The sequence below is a fragment of the Mucor velutinosus genome (genome assembly GCF_035048745.1).
Source record: "Mucor velutinosus strain NIH1002 chromosome Unknown tig00001564, whole genome shotgun sequence".
Lineage (NCBI taxonomy): Eukaryota > Fungi > Mucoromycota > Mucoromycetes > Mucorales > Mucoraceae > Mucor > Mucor velutinosus.
In genome coordinates this window covers 3484462-3506946 of record NW_027041906.1, presented here as the reverse complement: position 1 = coordinate 3506946, position 22485 = coordinate 3484462, and the positions used below count along the sequence as shown (strand labels likewise).

The 22485-nt window shown below is 41.3% G+C and overlaps 9 protein-coding genes across 9 annotated transcripts; 5 read left to right on the top strand and 4 right to left on the bottom strand.

Annotated features, from left to right (window-relative positions):
• Positions 1-183: 183 nt before the first annotated feature.
• ATC70_011432 (uncharacterized protein) lies at positions 184-3381 on the bottom strand (the record flags this gene model as incomplete). Its single annotated transcript, XM_064830624.1, has 6 exons — positions 184-2145; positions 2215-2519; positions 2576-2758; positions 2825-2852; positions 2911-3154; positions 3215-3381. The coding sequence occupies 6 exons, from the start codon at positions 3379-3381 to the stop codon at positions 184-186; spliced, it is 2889 nt and encodes a 962-aa protein (XP_064683126.1).
• A 903-nt stretch (positions 3382-4284) lies between these two features.
• TEF1_3 (translation elongation factor EF-1 alpha) lies at positions 4285-5284 on the bottom strand (the record flags this gene model as incomplete). Its single annotated transcript, XM_064830623.1, has 6 exons — positions 4285-4435; positions 4490-4617; positions 4673-4761; positions 4817-5014; positions 5068-5158; positions 5222-5284. 6 exons carry the CDS (start codon positions 5282-5284, stop codon positions 4285-4287), a joined length of 720 nt encoding a protein of 239 aa, XP_064683125.1.
• A 457-nt stretch (positions 5285-5741) lies between these two features.
• CHK1_3 (Chk1 protein kinase) lies at positions 5742-6763 on the top strand (the record flags this gene model as incomplete). The annotated part of the gene is made up of 3 exons (XM_064830622.1): positions 5742-5883; positions 5941-6102; positions 6162-6763. 3 exons carry the CDS (start codon positions 5742-5744, stop codon positions 6761-6763), a joined length of 906 nt encoding a protein of 301 aa, XP_064683124.1.
• Positions 6764-7764: 1001 nt separating this feature from the next.
• On the top strand, positions 7765-9190 carry ATC70_011429 (uncharacterized protein; the record flags this gene model as incomplete). Its single annotated transcript, XM_064830621.1, has 2 exons — positions 7765-8181; positions 8252-9190. 2 exons carry the CDS (start codon positions 7765-7767, stop codon positions 9188-9190), a joined length of 1356 nt encoding a protein of 451 aa, XP_064683123.1.
• Positions 9191-10285: 1095 nt separating this feature from the next.
• ATC70_011428 (uncharacterized protein) lies at positions 10286-11683 on the top strand (the record flags this gene model as incomplete). Its single annotated transcript, XM_064830620.1, has 1 exon — positions 10286-11683. The coding sequence occupies one exon, from the start codon at positions 10286-10288 to the stop codon at positions 11681-11683; it is 1398 nt and encodes a 465-aa protein (XP_064683122.1).
• Positions 11684-11754: 71 nt separating this feature from the next.
• ATC70_011427 (uncharacterized protein) lies at positions 11755-15675 on the top strand (the record flags this gene model as incomplete). The annotated part of the gene is made up of 1 exon (XM_064830619.1): positions 11755-15675. The coding sequence occupies one exon, from the start codon at positions 11755-11757 to the stop codon at positions 15673-15675; it is 3921 nt and encodes a 1306-aa protein (XP_064683121.1).
• Positions 15676-17918: 2243 nt separating this feature from the next.
• On the bottom strand, positions 17919-18881 carry SFL1_3 (Flocculation suppression protein; the record flags this gene model as incomplete). The annotated part of the gene is made up of 1 exon (XM_064830618.1): positions 17919-18881. The coding sequence occupies one exon, from the start codon at positions 18879-18881 to the stop codon at positions 17919-17921; it is 963 nt and encodes a 320-aa protein (XP_064683120.1).
• A 200-nt stretch (positions 18882-19081) lies between these two features.
• Positions 19082-20865, bottom strand: ATC70_011425 (uncharacterized protein; the record flags this gene model as incomplete). Its single annotated transcript, XM_064830617.1, has 4 exons — positions 19082-19950; positions 20020-20526; positions 20588-20612; positions 20680-20865. The coding sequence occupies 4 exons, from the start codon at positions 20863-20865 to the stop codon at positions 19082-19084; spliced, it is 1587 nt and encodes a 528-aa protein (XP_064683119.1).
• Positions 20866-21202: 337 nt separating this feature from the next.
• On the top strand, positions 21203-22048 carry SPB4 (ATP-dependent rRNA helicase spb4; the record flags this gene model as incomplete). Its single annotated transcript, XM_064830616.1, has 2 exons — positions 21203-21314; positions 21372-22048. 2 exons carry the CDS (start codon positions 21203-21205, stop codon positions 22046-22048), a joined length of 789 nt encoding a protein of 262 aa, XP_064683118.1.
• Between the last annotated feature and the right edge of the window lie 437 nt (positions 22049-22485).

Below are 22485 nucleotides of genomic sequence, written 5' to 3'. Positions count from 1 at the left end.
ATTAGGAATATGAAAGTTAAGCTTCTGTGTATTTAAAGTGAGCATGAACATAAGGTAAGGAACAAGATACGAGTAATAAGAATACAAATATATAAATAAAGGGAGGGAGGTTCGATACGGTATGGGTGGGTATCATATTCGTAGCATAAAGTGATAATCAGGAATATATATACATGTACATTTTTAGTTCATATTGCTATGAATAGTTTCTTCGACGATAGGATTGATCCACCAAAATCTATCTTGCGTGGTGAGCACTGTTAGTGGTGCAGCTTGCAAAGCTTGGAAATTGCGAGTGCTTGTTGTGGTCTTGACCGTACCATCTTGCAATGGAGAAAGGATGTTGAATGTGCCGTTACTCAATAAGGCGTTTGTCAATTTGAATCGGTTTCTTCTTGCTCTGGGAGGTGGTGGTAATGAGAATGGATCGTTCACTGTGCTGGTGGCTGACAGATCCTGATCGGATGGTGTCGTCTCCAGTCTTTCCTTGAATGTGTCCATTTGAATAGAAACGTCATCTTCACCGCCGCTACTATACAACATGCGCTTGCCATCGTAGTTGGTCTGCTGACGATACATTTGTTGTTGCATCAGATAAGTAGGAGGCGCTACTGCTTGATTACTGGCCTTGTAAATCGCGGCTGCTTGATCTGTAATGAACCCAGAAAGCGGTCTATAGACAGTCAGGGGTATGCACTTGATGGGCTCAGAGAACGTGTGATTCACAGCTGCCATGGCACCAGGCGTATTGACAAACGACTTGAAAAGAATCAGTTGACAGGGGCCAGTAGACAGTGCAAACGGAGGCAAGTCGAGAATGATGGCATGCAGTTTGGAGGTCTGGTAAAGAGCGCGACTGTAAGATGTTGATTCAAGCAGTTGTTTGGCAGCATTTTCGATGCCACGGATAAAGTGCTCGCTGGGCAGTGTGAGCTTGACATCTTCATGCTCCTTTGCTTGATAGGCCAGCAGAGTTTGCGTCAAATTAGCCATGTCAAACAGCGAGTAGCCTTGCAGTCTGTGGAGAAACTCGACCTGGTCTGCTTCGAGATGGGTGGGATACTCCATGTTTTGATCCAACGCCAATTGAACAAGAGGGAACGCAAATCGCTTTGCTTTCTCTACCAAAATGTGCATATTTGTAAGTTCCTTTGTCTCGTCTACAAGAGCAAATGCGCCAACGTAGACAGCGCTCTTGGTGGATGCCTTGAAAAGGGTTGGATTGGGTGCTGGTTCGACGGCTGAGGGAATCCAATCATGTTGAGTCAAGGCACAGATAGAGTCGCACATTTGTTGCATGTCAGCAAAATGATGGCGCATGTGTTCAGCTGGTATACGTAATCTGGCGCCCATCGTCTTGGCTATAAAGATAGGCTCAGCAAATCGGTATCCTTGCGAGAGAAGGCGTTCAACGTCTTTCTCGAATACAAGCTTGCGGACCATAAAGATATGCTTGTCTTCACCGTTAGAATCTTCTACAGATAGGCGATCATTAGCAGATTTGACGTCTTCCTGGTGCGAGTTTTCGTCCGAAGATGAGCGATGTCCAGCACTGTTTCGAACAGCCAGTGTAGTGCTGCCCGACGAGCGCTTGCCGTTGAGGGTGTTCACGCTTTCAATCACTGTTTCTTCGTCATCGACAGAGGATTTCTTCTTTTGATGGCCCCATTTGCAGGGCTTTTTGTTTTTTTTTGTCCCGTTGCCTGTGCTCTTGCTATGACCTTCTTCGTCGTCAGACTGAAGGTGATGTTGTAATTGCTGAAATGACATTTCATGATCAGTCAAAGAAGATTGGCCAATCGAATTCATCACCACTTTCTTGGACCAGCTGGAACCAGATGAACTTCTGAACAGTTGAGAATTCTTTGCGAATTTGTGTGTTGCCTTGGAGATGGTATCTGTTGTCACCACAATGTCGCTGAGGATGCCAATATCGCCATAGTCGTCAAATCGAAGCTCTTCGTACAATTCACGGCAGCCTTCCAGAAATTGACTTTCAACCGCATCGTACGTCTCGAGTGTGGAGGTGGCAGATATACCTGATGGACGATTTTCGCCGCTGAATCGAAGAGATGCTTTATGCACCGCTGTCTCAAACAGACGAATGAATAATGGATGACTCGTTGAGAAATCTTGCTTGGATTCCTAATTGATAAGATAAAGACATTAGGTTGGTTTCAGGTTCCATGTCAATCCAGGGATCAAAAACCTTACATTCAACTCCAAATGGCGCACCACTTCAGTCATGGGCAATGTGCCGTCTACTTTCACCAGGATGCGGCCGATGGGATCGAAAATGACAGAATCCAGAATGAGTCGTTTGTTGGTGTTTTTCTGATACATGGGCAGTTTTTGCATACCCGCCTTGACACTAATGTACAACAAACCAACGCAGGCTGAGACGATGACAGCTGAAATTATGCCAATAAGGGCAGGTGTCTGTAGCTTTGGAACTGGCACAGGGCCGTGGAAACTGGGCCTGTAAAACTCAGTGCCTACCAGAGCTGTGTAATGCATGCCTAAGACAAAAGATTAGTCATGAATGACAAAAAGCATTGAGGCTGAATCATATTACCACAAACAGCCAAAGCCATCAAGCAGGCACATCCAAAACGCTTGTACCAGAGGTTCATCCACTGTTCCCTCAACTTGAAGAAGATGTAGAGGGCGACAGTAACAGCAACACAAGCGATTACTATTGCACCAATTAGGTAGCCTATCTTGTAGACTAGTACAAAATAATCAATGGCGAATTGGCCTATACAAATTCCGTTTAATGTTTATTGCGCGCACATACACACACACACTGCTCCATTCGTTTTACCCATATAATGCATGCAGACAATGCCCAGCTAGAAATGTTGATTTAGTAACGGCTTACTTGTATCCAATAGAGTCTGATATATTTACCCCAGCAAATATTCCGCTTGGTATGATTCTTATCAGCTTTGCATCTTCAGTAATACCAACGAATGCAAATGCTAAGAACATGCAGGCTATTGCCACTACTAAGCTGGCGAAAGTGTAACCTACATTGTAAGACAACTGATAGGACTCGTCGTAAAGGATAAGTGTCATGCTGTTGTTGCCTATGAAATGCATCGACCATATACTGACAGCGCCCATCACGAATGCAGCCGCTGTTAATAAGAACCTATGTCGAATTCCACATGTCAATCCAGTGTCCAACGCAGCCAGGCAATCAGAATCATACCAGTTGTAGTATCCTCGAATATGTGTTCTTCTCGTCAACAGCTCTAATGTTGTTTGTGCTCCAGCGACAGAAATGAGGTAGCTGACAAAGATAATGCCGCCATTGAAGCTCTGAATGGCCTCTACGCCCATAGCACTGCTAATGTTGCTATCGCTGCTACTGCTCATCTTCCGCTGTTGTTGTGTGTGGATCAAAGCTGGATTGAGCGATGCGAAGGTTGGATTCGGCACAGGGTTGATTCAAAAGAAAAAAAAAAAAAAAAAGTAGAGAGAAAGAGGAGAAAGAGGGAATCCCAATAATTTTTGACAATTGATATTTTAATTTTTTTCAAAGAATCTCTGTTACAACAGATAATTACTATAAATGATGTGCAATGTTCAACCAATAAAAAGAATGTCAATGAGCTGTGTATCTTGTAAAACAGCAGCCTCACATCCAGAGATGCATGGAATTTCTGTACCAATTTGGCTTTCGGCGGATACATGGAATCTTGTCTCGAGCGCACGGGCATGTAGAGGCAACATGTCGACAAGAGACGGCATGGCTTGTGTGTGTGTGTGTGTGTGTGCAAGAGGCGCTTATCATTGACACAAAGTAGGGTTGTTCATTTAGAAATCTACACGCTCAGAGTTACACAATAAGATGAACCTGATGAAACTGGCTGCTCCAAAGGGGGATTGAAAGGACAATGATTGCACATCTCTTGTATGTAAGTTCCGATCAGAGTATTCGATTTGGCACACATTCCTGGGAGCTGTAGTACCATACAAGCCAATTTAATTCGCAGATTTCTGTGCTGACCACAACTCGATCTGCGCTCTTCAAACTTCACACGCCAGTATGGACTTTGAATGCATCGATGGCTATGTAGCACAGATTAAGGGAACGTGGTCTTTTATGGACAAATCGTCCTTGATATAGAGTGCTATGCGATCTAAAGTGAACAAGACTGTAACTGAGTGTATAAAGGGTCCTTGTATTCGAAACATGGAGAAGCAAATTAACTCAGTATTTTAATTGGCCTGTTTTTTCTAATCCGAATCGAAACACATGGGCACCAAAAGGTGCGTTCAGTTCTTAGGGATCTTGGCCGGAGTGGTTGGTTGATCACTCTCATCAGCCAAATTACGCTTTTTAGAAGCACCATTGTGTAGTCCCCGCAATGTGATATCGTAAACTACCTCCTCGATCTTCTTGACATCATATTTGATGCTGTCGAATCTATATTCTGTCATTTTAGTCAAGATGTTAGAATTTGTTTAGCCTTCATTTTACCTTTTGCGCAGAATGTCGTTTTTCAAATTCAATATCTGAAACCCTGCACTGAGATCCTTGACGTGCTTGGAGATGGCAAGAGGCCGTTCATAATCGCCTACTGTCACGGAGTTCACACATAATCTCGACTGTGAAAATATACCTATTTTAGCGCATTACTGGTGAGGATAAGCATGTACTTACCAATTCATTAATTAGTGTGATGTAAGCATGCAAGATGTCTTCGAGTTGAATGTGAAATTCGTTCAGATCATTGTGAATATCCACCTTGACTGAATAACATTCAATTAATCAGATAAAATTGATTCCATCGTGATTCAAATATACCTAGTAGAGTCTCTTCGACGGTGGGAATGATGTTGATGATTTCACCTCGATCGAGATACGATTTGAATACAATCAGAAAAACCGCTTGTTGCGTAGTTCTGGACCACAAATCGTTGTACTTGTAAAACTCATTGTCTGGTATCAGTTTGGCTAAGGTCTGTAATGTCTCTTGGACCTGCGTGAAATCGAGATTGGGAACTATGAAAAGAATGAGAAGAGCTCGGATAATATCGATAATGATTCAACTCTACCTGGTCCAGTTGGATCAGCATGCACTTGGTTCAGAGTCGCGTTTAGTTGTCGGCAAGCTCTATCCAACTCTTTGACTGTAGTGCGAATTTCCTACAGTGATACTCCATAATCAATACATTATACAGATGCAACGCGTCTATTTTAGTTTCATACATCTTTTCGAGTAGCCTCTTGCTCCAGTGATTGCTGAAGGTCGTTAAAGAAATTAAGATCCATTTTGTCAACGCATAAAGAAAAAGAAAGTGCTCTTCTTCTAACACCAGCATTTCGTGCAATGTTGATTGAGTTTGATTATTCTTGAGGAGAATCATCCTGCTTATGGATTGGATGTCTAGCCCTTGAATCGTTTTTGAAGACGCTCAGAAATACCTGTATGTTTAACTTTACTCAATATCAATCTGCCGTAGGTGCGTTTGCCGTACCTGTTTTCTATCTGTCTTTACATGATGATAGGACACATTGTTTACGCTTCATAATGAGATGCTACCTAATCTGATTCAGAGCGAATGGTTGGTTCAGATTTAGTTTTCCATTGGCTGTTACCCACTCAGCACCCAACTATATGCCAGCGCCCCCCACCCCCCGGGATCCCCATGATGGTGAATAAGGGGGGCTCCAAGCGTCTCTTTTCTTCTTTCCTATCTTTTCATTCCAACACAAATTATCATATATCATGGCTCAACAAGCAAAGCAAGCTGCCCAAAGATTAGGCGGTATGTTCCCTAAGGGCTCTGGCAAGGGTCTTGGCTCTGCAGTTGGAGCTATCACTGTTTTGGGTGCCTTGGGTTATGGTGTCAATGCCTCTCTTTTCAACGGTAAGTAAATCCAGCCAAAAGCAATGCGTAGCTTATTTACATCTGTGTTCATGATAGTTGATGGTGGTCATCGTGCTATCAAGTACACCCGTCTTTTTGGTGTTCAAAACCAAGTTTATAATGAAGGTACTCACTTTATGATCCCCTGGTTCGAGACACCTGTCATTTATGATGTTCGTGCAAAGCCTCGCAATGTTGCTTCTTTAACTGGTACCAAAGGTAAGTGATGAAACGAGAAGAGTAAGAGATTGGAAACTAAAGAAAGAGCTCCGAACTAGATTTGCAAATGGTCAACATCACTTGTCGTGTGCTTTCAAAGCCTCGTCCTGATGATCTTGCTACAGTATATAGAACATTGGGTCAAGACTATGACGAACGTATTTTGCCCTCCATCGTCAACGAAGTTTTGAAATCAGTTGTTGCTCAATTCACTGCATCTCAATTGATCACTCAGCGTGAAAGAGTATCTCGTCTTGTCCGTGAAAACTTGGTTCGTCGTGCCTTAAGATTCAATATTATTTTGGATGATGTTTCCATCACACATTTGAACTTCTCTCCTGTTTTTGAGGCAGCTGTCGAAGCCAAGCAAATTTCTCAACAAGAAGCTCAAAGAGCTGCATTCATTGTTGACAAAGCTCGCCAAGAAAAGCAATCAGTCATTGTCCGTGCTCAAGGTGAGGCTAAATCAGCCGAATTGATTGGTGAGGCTATTGAGAACAAACCCGGTTTCTTGGAGTTGAAGCGTATTGAGGCTGCTCGTGAGATTGCCACAGTGATTTCTCGTTCTGGTAACAGAGTCATGCTTGATTCTGACACTTTATTGCTCAATGTCAACTCACCTGTCAGTGGCAACGCATCATCATCAGAGGCAACAGCTTAAATTATTTCCCATATCCCTCTTTCCTACCTCTCTCCGCTCCCCCCCCCCTTTTGTAATGAACTCTTTTCCCCTTCCCCTGTACCTTGAAAACTCTAAACTATGAATAAAAATAATGTAAAACCGGCAATTAACATTGATAAAGTCCAAAAGACGTCTATAAAAGTATATTTCAAAATAACATGAAAGTTCTCTATTCGATTGCGATCAATTCAGTAGGAGTCAGTTTGGATCCGCAGTGTAAACAATAACAATAACAATATCAAACCAGATCAAAAATCTGATGGAAAATAGGCCGGCTTTGTAGACTTGAATGGAAGGTAAAGAGATGCGGTGAATGCGAAATGTCAAAAGCATTTTCATCTGAATCATGTCAGCTTGATGTGTACTACGTTGCCATGGTTACACTTTCGTGTGTCCTGGCATTGGCATGACGGCATTAGCAATGTATGTGCTCACTATTATCAAGCCATGTATTTTGGCCAATCCAGATCTTGATTTATGCAGTTTGTGATTGAAAATAGATAAGCTTTCCTGGCCCAAGAGAGACTTATGTGTAGTAAAAAAGGAACAGTGTTTATGTCGGTGATACAAACCGGCTTACATACTAGAGAAATGTGGATTTCCACGCGTAAAACCAGATGCTGTGCACTCATGTGGTTTATAATGGTGTGGTCTGGTAAAAGTGGGCAAACATGTACTTACGGAGTGGCGTTTTGTAGTCAATTGATTGAAAACGTTGTAATCTACTTGATATCGCTCGATGACAAAAGTTTGTAGGGGTCAATGTTGAAATGAAAATAAGTTACTGTAATAGTATAAACACAAATACACCAAGCAGGCAGGGCAACAGAAAGAGGTATTTGAATTTGATGGGTGGGATGGAAAGTTCGTTTTGGGTAGTTTGTTGTGTAACTCACTAGCAATATTGAAAACATATAAAAAGAGACCATGGAACTCGCATATCCTCTTCTCTGTACATACATCTTCAATCTTCTTTCTACATGTCTCAACAACAGCAGCAAGATCAGCAATATTATCCTCCAATGGACTTTTCTCAGAACGATGGTTATAGTGTGATGCATTCATTTCCCTTTATTAATGATGGCCCCAAACCAAACTATCGTCATAGCTATCATCCTTCTACATCACACCAACAGCAACAACAATTTCCACAAAAAGAGCCTTTGCAAGCGCCCATCGATAAACCCAAGCTTACAAAGCAAGTGCCTCCTGGCGTCATTCACATCAAGCCTACATGGAAGCCTGTCAAATTAGATGAAAAGCCTCCATTCTCCTACGCTACCATCATTGCCCATGCTATCCTGTCTAGTGAAAACCGTAAATTGACACTGAGTGAAATCTACCAATGGATCTCTGAACAGTATCCTTGCTATAGCATGAAGGATCACAGATGGCAGGTACGTTTTTTTTTTTCTGATTTCATCCATGTAAAATGTCTCAAATTAATCATGGTGTCATATCATTTAGAACTCCATTAGACATAATCTGTCTTTACAAAAGGCATTTGTCAAACTGGAGCGCGATGCCAACACACCATCTGGTAAAGGATGCTTTTGGACCATCTTGCCTGGCTATGAACAGCAATTTATTGATAATCTGGTGAAAAGAGGCATGGGTAGTGCAGCTGGAAGCTCAAACAATAGAAAGCATGCGACTAGTCTTAGCAGTACTTCGACTAGCAAGCAGTTCCGCAAATTCATTGATGCTTCTGTCAACAAGTCAAATGCTCCATTGTTTACCATCTTTCGTATGAATCCCACTACCACCGTATCTGCTTCTGCAACTTCAAGCCCTTCTAGTAAACGCAAGAAGATCTCTTATAATAAGAAGGCGGATGTCAAGCAACAGGATGAACCAGATTTGCAGTATGATTCAGACTGTGATAGTGGTGTCGATCTAGGCTGTGAAACTCATCCTACAAAGACGCAAAGGCCAGCCTCTATGTATGCGCAAGTCCCATCTAAATCTGCCTCTTTGGCTCCTCCTCCTCCTTCCATGTCTCTTCACCAAACGCAACAAACCTACAACTCCTTACTGATGGAGAACTCCATGTTTATTCCGGATGAACTCTTTGTCTCTCAGCAACCCAATGCCATGATGTCTACTGCTTCAGATGACAACATCTCTTACTTTGACAATGTCTCAACACCGTCATCTATCATCATGGATCAGCATTTATTCAGTAATGACCCTTCTCTGGACAATTGGGCACAATCAGCACAGCAAACTCCCATGTTTGACTTCCAGCCTCAATCGCAGTTTTTACCCGCACAAGCTACCCCTTGTTACGATCCTTCTGTCGCAAGCTTTGCCTCACTTGGTGCTGATAGCAATCAAAGCGACTATTTGCTACAGCAGCCTTATCAGCCATTTCAAGATTATTACTTGTATAATGACTTTTGCTAAAGCTTTAATGCTGGTGCATCTACATACCTACTCCCCATTTATGTATTCCTTTGTATATACCTTTCAGCCATTTCATTTGTTGTTTATTGATTTATTTCTGCCTCTTCTACTGTTCTTTTCAAAAGTAAACTTAACCTTGTATTTATCTGATTAATTAATAAAGTCTCTTTATAATTTAAATACTTGAAATGTGTTATACACTGAAGTTTTCAGTTTGCAATTCCCTTTTTATGAGCCTCCAGCAGCATAGATCACTTCTTTATAATAAGCATGGCGGTTACTTTGACAGCCAAAAATATTTCAATTTCCCACTTCGGATTTTCACTCGAAATGGGAAATTTTGATCACTTTTTCGACTTGACCAAGCTATTTAGCCAGATTCGACTATATAAAGTGTGCTGATAATTCCATGCTCCCTTAAGCTTTTCTGGAGTACTTTCAAGGTGCATCCAGTGATGCTAAATAAAAAAGATGTTTTGAACAAACGTTTCGAGCACTACTCGAAAAATTAAAATGAGGTTTATGGTCAAAATGTCATGATTCTGCATATCAAAGTCGCACAAAAGTGGTTTCAGAAGTTACTTTGGACCAAGAGAAACATTTTGATTCATTATTCTCATATGAGCCAGGCCAGACAGATGCCTTGAAACTCAGGCTCCCTATTAGGGTTGTAAAGCGTCTAAGGACTATGTTATGATGATATTGATTTTACAATCAATCAACAAAAACCACTGTTAGTTCTACCCTCTTTCCTCTGCTCAATGCTGTCAACGTTCTCTTTGAACGACGTCTTGGAGCCTTAGAGATTTCACTACTTACTGCAGACATCTTACGCAGCCCATTTTAAAATATCATTATAAACGATAGCTTTATGGCCTGCCACCTACTTTTCATACGCTTCAAGAGCATTTACTACTGTATTGCAGTATGAAAAGGGCGTTGAGTTTGCCAGCTGGCCCCGCAAGCCAAAATTAATTCAAGCCCAGAATCGTAGTCTGTTCCAGATTGGACAAATCTTGATAATTTTGGACTTGGTGATGGCTTCCTCCGCTAAAAAACAGTGATAACAGTGATCCACCCACACAAGGTGGCTCAATGGATTCTAGCCATAATCCAAGCAATCAACTATTTACTTACCAATCCTTTACCGATGCTCTCAAGGAACAGAAGAGACACAACTTTGAAGTTGTGCCGGATGTGGATAACAACACATTCAAACCTCTGAACACCTACTCAACATTCATTGAAGCTAAAGAACGCAATTCTATCGTCATCGACTGTGCTCAGTTCTTGGGCATGGAGTTCAAGGACACGACTCTCCTCAAGGTACTGCGAGAACAGTTTCCCAAATGCTTAGGTCTCAAGCCTAGGATCATTGGCAAAAACAGGAAGAAGGCCATTGAACTTGGGTTCTCAACTGAAAACCTCTGTCGCGACGCTCTCTTGAAGGAGTTCAAGGTCAATGGAAAAGTCATTGAAGTCAACAAGACTCTGAATCACACTGCAAACGTAATCAACATTGGTATCTCTGAGATCCCACTCATGGAAGAGGATGAATTGAAACCAGCCTTGATCAAGACATTTGAAAGATATGGCGATATCTTGAACATTGGTATCTCAAAGAGTGGAGACTCTGACTGGTTCACTGGAAGAGGATTTGCTACTCTTAATCGGGATAAATTAAAGGAGTCCACTTATGCAAACACCCTAACCCCTCAAGTTGAATTGGAAGGTTTCCCAGGCGCCCATCTGCACTTGGTATGGTCCCAGATGAAGCCTATCTGCACCGACTGCCACACGGACGAGCACGTTAGACTTGACTGCCCCAAGAGAAGAAGAAGACTCTGTCACCGTTGCAAGAGTCCTAACCACTTGATTGCGAAATGTCCTGTGGCCCCATGGAACAACAAATCAACGGAGAATAGCAATGAAACCAAATCAAGCAAGTCTACCCCTGGATCCAATGAGAATGAATTCCAGTTGGTGTCACGAAGAAATTCCAGCAGTAGAGAAGTCAACCTGCTTGATCTTGTGAAACAAGGTCAGCCACAACAACCAGCATCCCAAAACCAATTTGAAATATTAAATCACGAAGTGGAAATGGGAGAGGTCGAAGAGGTCGAAGAGTCCCAAGGAAATGAAGAAAACGACACTGAAAAGTCCACTTCACTAGACAAAGGTGTCAAAATGTCTCGCTCCTCAAGTGAACTAGCCAACAAGAAGCCGTTCAATGTTACCCCATCTGTCACACAATCTACTCCTCGCCTCGCCACCAGAAGTAACCAAACTTTGAAGCTCACTGACGTTGACAAGCTCACTCCATCGAAATCCAAGAGAAATCTGGATGATGCTATATCCCCAAATGGTCAACAGGAAACTGTCCCATTTTCAAAAAAAAAGAATACAAAAAAGAATGAATCAAGCACCAACGAAGCAGCCGGTTCTTCCAATACCTCTGGTAGCGGAAAGCCACCGCTAAATAAGTTGGATTAGAACTTGAGCCAGAAAAAAAAAAGAAAAAAAAAAAAAGAAAAAAAATAATAATAATATATATAGAAAAAAAAATGAATAATAATACTAAACACCTAAACATCAAAGTAGGATCTCTTAACTGTAGAAACCTACATTTGAACACCAACCAACACACTACTGACACCTTTATTGGCCTGCTGAAAGACAAGAAATTAAATATACTACTGTGCCAAGAAACCAACATCCCTTCTCACTCTTTTGAAGAAGTAACAGACAACATGAAGATCAAATTCAACTACCACCAAGCAATATGGACCCAACATTGTGCCATAATCAATTTCAACAACTCACTTAACCTGGAAAAAATCAAAGAATCTAACGATGGTAGAATGATCCTGGCAAAACTCTCCATAGCCGACAACTCCATTCCACCAGTATACATTTTGAATCTGTACGCTCGCTCAGGTATATTTGCTGAAGAAACCTCACAACGCAATCAATTCTACAAGAGAACAGTAGAGATGTTGCTAACAATGCCTGAAATTATCCCTGACCTGATAATGGCGGGCGACTTTAACTATAGCTTTGACAGCTCATCAAACCACGCTACTAGGCGCATAGCAAAACCGAAACATCTCATCAACTTTGTAAAGGGGTATATGAATGACTGTATTAACACAAAAGGTGAAAAGTATACCTATACCTGTATTCAAAAGCGGCGAGAACGAGTTACCCTATCCACAATCGACTACATCTTTGCTGGCACCAACACTCACAAAAAGATGCACGACGGGGACGTGGAATTCTTCAGCGATGTATACACCGACCACGCTCTAATTACGATTACACTGACAGTGGAAATGAGCAACAATGGAAAAGGCATATGGAGAGCAAACCCACATCTGGCTAAAAACAAGAGATTCACCAAGAAGCTATCAAAGGAAATCAACAACTATGTACAACACAAGCTGGACCCGGATCTTTCTGCACAAGTCAAATGGGATTTAATCAAGAACATGGCCAAGAAAGTTACAACAAATTTCTGCCGCCATCACAACCAATGGAGAGAGACTAAATTGAAACAACTGAACAGTGAAAGGAACAGAATACTCCGACTCTATGGAAAAGAACCCCTAACTTTGAAGGCACTACTACCACCTATACACCAGGAGATCAGCAAAATCCAAGAAGAAAAGTACAACATTAGCAAATTGAGAGCAGGCAAGCGCTGGATGGAGCAGAATGAAAACTCGCCAGCATACATCAAGAAGACCATTGACAGGCGACTAGAAACGAAGACAATGCCCATGCTGAAGCACCCAACTACTGTAACAGAGTGCACTGACACCAAGTCGAAACTGGATGCCGTCCATACCTTCTATTCCAAATTGTATAGCCCTGAACGGATCGATATAAATAGCATGGAAGGCATACTGAACCACATTACTGTATTTATTTCCCAGGAGGAAAGCGATCAGATCATTGATGACATTCCGTTTGCAGAGATATTCGAGGGATCCCGTAGGAGCCCCAAGTCTAGTAGTCCAGGTTTGGATGGACTTCCATACGAGATCTTACATGTCATAGCAAGTCAACCGATATGCCAAAGAATTATCACCCAAGTATATAACGACGCAATCAAGCTCGGTATATTCCCAAAGTCGTGGCAACAGGCTTGCGTAGTATTACTGCCCAAGAAAGGCGACTTATCTGATCTCAGCAATTGGCGACCTATTACACTGATCAATACAGATTGTAAAGTCTTCACGCGGATCATGAACTCACGAATCACGACAGTGGCAAGCAGACTCATAAACAAAGTACAGACCGGGTTCATGCAAGATAGATACATTGGTGACCAAGGAATGGCCCTACGAGTGATGATGGACAATGCCAAGACAGCAAAGGGAAATAACAAGGACGAATTTGAAGAATATGTGGGAGTCATGTTGGATAACAACAAAGCCTACGACCGAGTGCACCCACACTACCTGGCTCAGGTACTCCAGAAGTTTGGATTCCCAATGGAGTTCATTAGATGTATAGAAAACCTGTTTTTTGGCAACGAGATTTTCATCAACATGAACGGATTTCTAACCAAACCAGTCAAACAGAAGAGAGGATTGCGACAAGGAGACTCTATTTCACCAATCTTGTTCAACTTTGCAATAGAGCCCTTCATACTGTCAATCATCAACAGTCAAGACATATCTGGATACTCAATACAACCAACCAAGCCAGCACCACAGAGGACAATTCAGCTCAACACCCCACCACCTACAAAGATCATGGCCTATGCGGACGATATTCTCATCTTTGTCAAATCAAGAACGGAATACATGGCAATGGAGGAATGCATCAAGACGTATGGTAAGGCATCAAACTCAAAGATCAACTATGACAAGTCATTGGCGTTTCCCCTACATGGTGGCAGAATGGAAGGGTATTTCGGTACAAGACTGAAAACTTACACTCAACAGCGAATGAAATGGTTCGACTACAGTAGCCCAGAGTACATCAAATACCTAGGGTATCCAATATACTATACAATACAACAACGGGATTGTTTCATTGCAGACTTAACCGCCAAGATCAAAGCGCAAGTAGAATTCCTCAAGCCCAGGAAAATATCAATGTACGGTAAAGCTAATGTCGCTAACACAATTATCCTGTCCAAACTGTGGCATGTCCTCAGGCTGACACCTCTACCGAAAGCAACCATCAACAAGCTCAACTCCATCATATATCAATACATAGTGGATGAGAAGAGACTGCAAATCAAAAAAGATGTGTACTACCTACCCAAGGACCAAGGAGGACTAGGTTTGCTACATGTAGGCGCCCAACAACAAACCCTGCAAATGAGGTATATCACAGCACTACTATACCACGACCAGCACAAAACAATCCCGCAGTACCTATACCAATTGATGTCACATACGCTACAAATGGAGACGAACCTGCCTTACATTGATACCATACTGATATTTAAAGAAGCAAGAAGCTACAAGAACAACCTAAAAGATGGGGCCATGAAACTGATTATTGAAACAATGAATAGTCTTCTTGCAAACTGCCGACCAGACTTTACCAATACACCCATCAATATCAACACTTGTTTAACTTTACCACTGACCACTATATACAAGGACTGGGAAGACTTGGAAACTACTGACTACCTCAGGAACCCTACAGCCAAGAGAAGCCTAGTGCAGGATTTTTTCAAGCCAAATCTTAATTACACAGCTCTCGAATACAAGACAAGACAAGAATGCAAATCACCGCAGATACTGTACAAGCTCAAAAGAGACCACAACAACAACCAGTTACACCTTCAAGATTTCTTCAGCAACCTGCTTCATCCAAACAACTCAACTCCCAACAACCAGGAAGAGGCAGCAAGTCTAATCCAACATTTTGAGCACGATAGCAACATCATTTGGCTCTGCAAGAACAAAATAATCAGACAACTGCTCCTCAAACAACTGCCTATACAACTGCCAAAAGATCACAACAAAAACATCAACCCCAAGCAATGGAAAGCATTCTACAGATCACATATGCACCAGTCACCTCGAAATTTATGGCTCAAGATCATATACAACAAAGTCCCCTGCAGAAGTTTCCTATACCAAAGTCAAATCAAAGATATAGAAAACAACAGATGCATACAATGTAACGAAGTAGAAGATGCCAGACACCTTCTCATGGAATGCGGAAACAAACACGACGTCTGGGAGTCCGTCTTTAAAGAACACCTAAGCTACCCAACCACAATCAACACTCACCGCATATACAAAGACATGCAGAACCTGACATTATCAAGATACTACATTTACAACCTGGACCTCAAGATCAACATCTTCGACCTTTTTGCCACCATAATCCGAATAATCTGGACCCACCATTTCTTCGTACACTACCGTGGTACCCCTTTTGAGCCCCAAACAGTTGTTAGCAATATCAACAGAGAACTGGATAAGCTGTCCAAAATGGATAGTATTGATTTATAAGACCTCATAAGATACAATATGGCAAGTCACTTTACCTAGTATACACTTGATCCATTTATACAATGATTTTATTAACTATTTATTCATAACTACTTAATAAAACTTTCATTCCATACAAAAAAAAAAAAAAAAAAAAAAAAAAAAAAAAAAAATTTGGACTTGGTTGAGCTATTTTTGCAGATTCAACTAAGTAGAATATAATGATCATCCTCTATTTTCTCAAGCTTTCTTGGAGTATTTTTCAAGGCGCATCCAATGGTACTAAGTAATATAGATGTTTTGAATAAACTTATCGAATGATTTATGAAAATATGAAAAAAAAGTTTCTGGCAAAATGCCGAAATTTTACATATCAAAGTCCCACAAAGATGATTTCAGAGGTTGCTTTGGATCGATAGAAACGTTTTGATTCAAGATATACCATAGTAAAATTCTTCATTTTCAAGGTCAAAAACGTGATCGTTTGATTTTCAACAAAAACCATGGGGTATCACTCATGGTTTTTGGTCGATTTTTGACGATCCCAAAAAAAGTTGAGCAAAGGTACCAGAAAGTAAGTACTATTCGAGAACAATTATTTGGTGCTATCCTGACGGTTTAAAACGGTCTCTAGCACGAGAAAAATGGCCTCAAATGCATCCAATTTACGCTGTGTTAGTATACTTTTGAGTAATAAAAGGTAGTGCAAATATGCTGTCTCCCCGTGTATGAATTGTTCACACTGATACAGATGCAATAGACTATCTTGAGAGCCAGATTCGTAGTTAGAGGTTGTTTTTGGAGATCTTTACGGAATAACAGAGAATTAAAATTGTAATTTCAGCATTTATTGTTAGAATGGTGTGCCTCCGTGGTAGCATAACTCTGATGCACGGATCATGAAGCTGATTGCCATCGTTTTACCCCTGAATCTGAGTGCAAATGTCCAACGGTATACTGCACATATAGCATCTTTGTTGAATTACTTCAAAAAAGGCTTTATCATAGAACAAGCAGCAAATTCGGCTTCTCATTTCCATTATTATCAAGCTTATAAATAACAAAACACATCAAAATTTGCATGAATTAGCCTTACCAAAACCAATATTCCTCCCACTCGAATCAAAAGTTGCACAGGCTGTAGAACTGTCCTTCCAGAAGACTTCAGCTACGAAGGATGTGATTCATATCGTGTAAATAAAAGCTATAAAGCAAAAATTCAACCAAATTGGACAGTTTTCAGGCCTTCATATATTGCCATGTAGGCTTTTCTGAGCCGCCGGGATGACATCAGACAATTGTACTTGAGTAGTAGTAACTTCCTGACACGTTTGCTCAACTTTTTTTGGGATCGTCAAAATCGACCAAAAACCGTGAGTGATACCCCATGGTTTTTGTCGAAAATCAAACGATCATGTTTTTGACCTTGAAAATGAAGAATTTTACTATGGTATATCTTGAATCAAAACGTTTCTATCGATCCAAAGCAACCTCTGAAATCATCTTTGTGGGACTTTGATATGCAAAATCTTAACATTTTGGCCTAAATCCTTATTTCATATTTTTTGGAATTTATTGATAAGTTTATTCAAAACATCTATTTTACTTGGCACCATCGAAAGCGCCTTGAAAAGTACTCTAAGAATGTATTAGGAAGCGTAGGGTGATCATCACAATTTATATAGTCGAATATCACAAAATAGATTAAAGAAGTCGTCAAAAGACAAACTCTGTCCAATCTTGAGCAGAAAAAATAAATTGAGTGTGAATTAATTTTGGCAGGCGTCGCTGCTGCTGACTGACCCAAATGCCTTTCTGACGATGACAATGATGGTTGCTATGCTGATCAAATGGGGATCATGGAATTGAAAGGGTAATTGCTTAGCTGGAATGATTTTTTCTTTCTTGGGAGTTTTTTTTTTCCTTATAATAAAGGTGTCTTTTGCAATGACAATGTCTCAAAAAAGTCGCTGTAGATCATACACAACAAGCCCTGTATTTGCACATGGCCAGCTTTATGCTGCCATTTCAAGAGCAACATCAGCGAATGGACAACTCCCCCTCCTGGCTCTGATATAACTTTTTTTTTTTTTTTTTTACTAATAATTGATTGTTTAAAATCTACTTGATATACCAAAATTTTATTATATCTGATCTAACATGTGTTCAGCGAGAGCCCGCAGGGCGACGCCGACATCGAACGTAGCGAGATAGATCGGCTAGTTAAATAATACTATAGTTTGTGTAGATCGACGGCTATATTACTAAGATGATCTCTTTTCTTTTGCTTGCTTTGATACCGATGTCTCTATTTCAGTATCGCGTAATAAAAATTTGTAAAATAAGGGAGCCAGAGGGATTGTAGCAGCATGCCACAGAGAATGAGCGTCTAGGATTTCCTTGATAGGAGGGAAATCAAAGACCTCTAAGCTCATGGCACAACTAATCAAGACAACAGAGACGCCTGCCATGTAAGCATAGGGCCTTCTTTCTGGTTGCCCCCATTTTGTATATTGCAACACAGACCATCCTAACCATAAGTTTGTCTGTAATAAACCCACCACAATGCATGCTGTCATGTTGTATCCGTAATCAAATCGATCCAAGGTTGATAAATAAGTGACATGAGCGATATAAAGCAGTGCGCAAATGGTAGTCCAAATCAACGCCACTGTATTCTTCAAGTAAAATATACGCACCACAGCAACGCAGAGACCGTAGAAAATGTACAAACCAGCGCTAAAGTAATCCAATTTCTCTGTGATGGGGGTATCCCTCGTATGAAAGACAGTGCTCCACAGCCATGCATTCATACCAACGACTGCAATGCCAAGGTAGAATTTCTTGAGGCGATACGTATCGTTGACTTGCTGTTTAATGACTTTAAAGTATCGCAAATGCATTAGACCGTTGAGAATAGAGAATACAACCGAGGCTGGCTCTTGAATACCAAACACGCGCTGAAATGGCCATTTTCCATGGTACTGATGAATATAGTGTTTGTTAGCAATTGCTCTATGCGTGATTGTCTGCATGCAATGGTATCCGCAATTCTGTCGAACTGTCCATTGTAACAGTCTAAGGTGGAATGGTAGTTGGGAAACGTCTGTGTTGGCTGTGCATTGTTCCACGCATTGAATGTATTCTGGTAATCTATCACCACTTGACGCAAGGCACACTGTGAAAAGAGTGAGGAAGATGACTGTGAATCGTAGTGCAGATGGCATGTTGCTAATTGGGACTCGACTGTTGCTACCCTCAATTGTGTTCTATAGGATAAAAGAGAGAAAGATAAACAAAGTGTAATTGTGTGTACCCTGCTGCTTACAATGAAGCTTTAATATCGGGAATTCAACCATGTCAGACATTGGAAAAGGAACATGAGGAGGACGCAGCGGTTTATTGAGCAGAATTGAAACATTTACTATTACCATGGCGCTTGGATCTCGATTCCCTCAGCAGAAGCAATGCCCTTTGTCACCACGTATTCTGCACTCGCAACACAACCCTCTAGCAAAGGAATCCCCTTCCAACAATACGAACCAACAAACCAGATGCCATTCTTGCCTTGACATGCTCCTAATGATATTTCATTTGTGTCTTTATCTACACTGAACAACTGCTGTAAGGCTTTCTTGGATTCCAATGTCACAGTAGCACGCTCAAACCAAGCAACAGATAGCACCTTCTTGGGATCCACAGCCACGCAAGGGTTGGTGGTTTGCATGTAGAGATGATCCGTTTTTTTCTTCAAACTGCTATGTGTTAAGTTGATGATGTGCGTGGCCATAGTCGTGTCATGGGGATAAGGCACAATGAGGTCGCTGTGTCCGGGATCCACACTTTTGTCTACAATGGCTAAATTAAGCGCCTTCCAATTGCTCTGATCAGAGGGGAGTAATCTTGTATCAGTGTGATTAATGACAAGCGCAGTGTCGTAACAAAAGGTTTGCAGCATGTCCATTTGAGCTTGCACACTCTTCATCATGGGTTCGCGTGCAGCTTTCCATGATTCAAATGATTCCTCTTGTTCTTGCTTGAGCGACGAAACGTATTCATTCAGCATGGAGAGGGCTTGGTTGCCTTGAGTAGCGAATACAATGTGGTCAATGTCGTACACTTGATCGTGCTCGTCTGTAAGTTCGAAGCGATGCTGAGGCTTTACGTTGGGTTTGATGCTGGTGATTTGCGTTTCTAAATGCACATTCTGTAATGGAGTCGAGATATTCTTCACCACCTGCTGTACACCGAAACCAGCAACATATGATTCCTGAAACAAGCCCATTGCCATATATTCTAAAGATATACGAAGTGATTAGGTCATTGATCTGCATGAATCTTGCGCATGCGTGAGTATAAAAATACCTAAGATATCTGATGCTGGATAGCTCAACATGGATTGATACGAATTGGTGCAAACAGCTGCGAATAATGGCACGAATATCTCATGCGCAAAGTATGAATGAACGTGGTAAGTCTTGAAAAATTGGCCTAGTGTCATGTTGCAGATGGGATGATGGGGGTTGTGAAGATGGCCGCGATAGTACATCCACAGCGAAATGAACATAAGCCATAGGTACGAAAAGGCAACCACAAACGATCTCCATATGAATCGGCCAATGTCTCCAATAAAGTCCAGCATGGTGGAGGATGTCGATGATTTGACCATATCCAAATGGCCCACAGTACGTGCACCACTGTATACTAGATAGGAGTCATTCGTCGTATAGGATGCAACCTGGCTTGGGTCCATATTCTTGCACAATGGTTTTGATTTGGATTGCATGATGCGATACCACCCAAAGCTAAACTTGGCCTTTTTAGCCGGAATGTTTAAATGCTGGTACAATCTGAATAGGTGTGAGTAGTAGCCTACAATGATTTTCTGATTAGATGGCTGTTTGTGGTACAAATTTATTTATTGTTTATCTACCAGACATGTATGAACGCATTGGGACCTAATGCACAAACAAGTTTACGTTATTCAGGGGTTGATGAGATGATGGCAATAAGCACAAATCTTACATCGATTCTAAAGTCTTTCTCTGGTCCAACGGATATGGAGGCAGCATCCATACCGACAGAGGCGTTCTTTTCGAATAAATGCACATTGATGTTGTTATGCTGGCTGTTCTCTAGCAGATAAGCAGTGGATAACCCGGCCAATCCAGAGCCGATGACCGCAATGTTGATTTGTTTTTTGTCTTTCATAGCAGCTTGATACTGTGGATATATGCAAAAAAAAAAAAAGAGAGAGAGGGAAAAAAAGAGTAATGCTATAAGGAAGAGTAGAAAGAAATTTTTGTTACTTTATAGCCAAATGTTGAGTTGTAAATCATGGATTTAGGTAGCACGATCAGAGCAAGTACCTTCTGTCAGTGATTGCCAGCCGGGAACTGTGATCACATTAGTGGGAGCTCCCCAGTCACTGCGTGTGCGATGAGCGCAGAAGAGACAACCATGACGATTCTTGCCATTTGTAGATTTAACATCGCGTAGCCAGAACAACTATTTTTCTTCTTTACTTCTTGACATTCTCTCTACAATTATGCTAGCATCTCCTATATTCACTGTCAATCATACTGGATTGGCATTTGATTTTGAAGAATTCATTAAGAATGAACTTGGCTTGAAACTAGACAACCAAACAAAACGAGAAGGTAAGCCAAAGATTCCAAACAGTTGATTATGACAAATCCTAATTGCCGTTTATTCAGATGAACCCATCTGCAAATACTACCTAAAAGGAACTTGTACAAAGGGCAGCAACTGTCAGTTTAGACACAAAGGATACGATAGAGACAAATCAGTTGTATGCAAGCATTGGCTGCGTGGCTTGTGTAAAAAGGGTGATGGATGCGAATTTTTGCATGTATTCAACATGAAGAAGATGCCAGAATGCTGGTTTTACTCCAAATACGGCGAATGTTGCAATGGAGACGAGTGTATGTATCTCCACATTGATCCAGAAAGCAAGCAGAAGGAATGTCCGTGGTACGCTCGAGGATTTTGTAAACATGGTCCAAACTGTCGCAACAAACATGTACGAAAAATGGTTTGTCAAAACTACCTGACTGGCTTCTGTCCTGATGGACTCAACTGTTCCAATGGACATCCAAAATACGAACTGCCAGTGATGTACAATGCGCTAAATGATCAGCCAGATGCCTCGCAACAGCAACAGCAGCAGCAACAATCCCACCATACCCAGGATAAAGTGCCATTTAGCAGACCAAACAACATGCATCAATCATTCCATAACAGCAATAGCCACGGCAATCCGCAACAACAAGGCACTTTTAGGAAATTGGAGGATGTGACATGTTACAAGTGCGGGCAGCAGGGCCATTACGCTAACCGCTGTCCTCAGGGTAGATCTGGCCCACCAATGTAGAAGGGATTGAAACACGGCAAATTATAGAGTACCTCATACATCATACTTGAATATTTGCGCAGGAGACCCTTTTTTTATCTCAAACAGAACAAACCAACTTTTCGACTGCTGTTACTGCTTACATTGCACGCATGATGAGAAGCTCGCAATCGACATTTTTTGGAGAGTGAGGTGGACGTAAACCCCGATTTTATTATATAGAAGCATATTTAAATAAATGTTAAAATCCATATTTACACTGTAAAGCGGTATGTACCAGCATTGCAAAATGGAAAATCGATCTGGTTGGCAGTATGTACATAGTACAAACCATATCCGCAAAAGAGAATTCCATGCAAATTCTAATTTTCTGAAACAAAACAACCCGATACAAAGAACTGGCGTTAAATCAAGAGCTTGGCTTTGAAAGAAGCTTAATCCTTATCATTTGGTGCGTA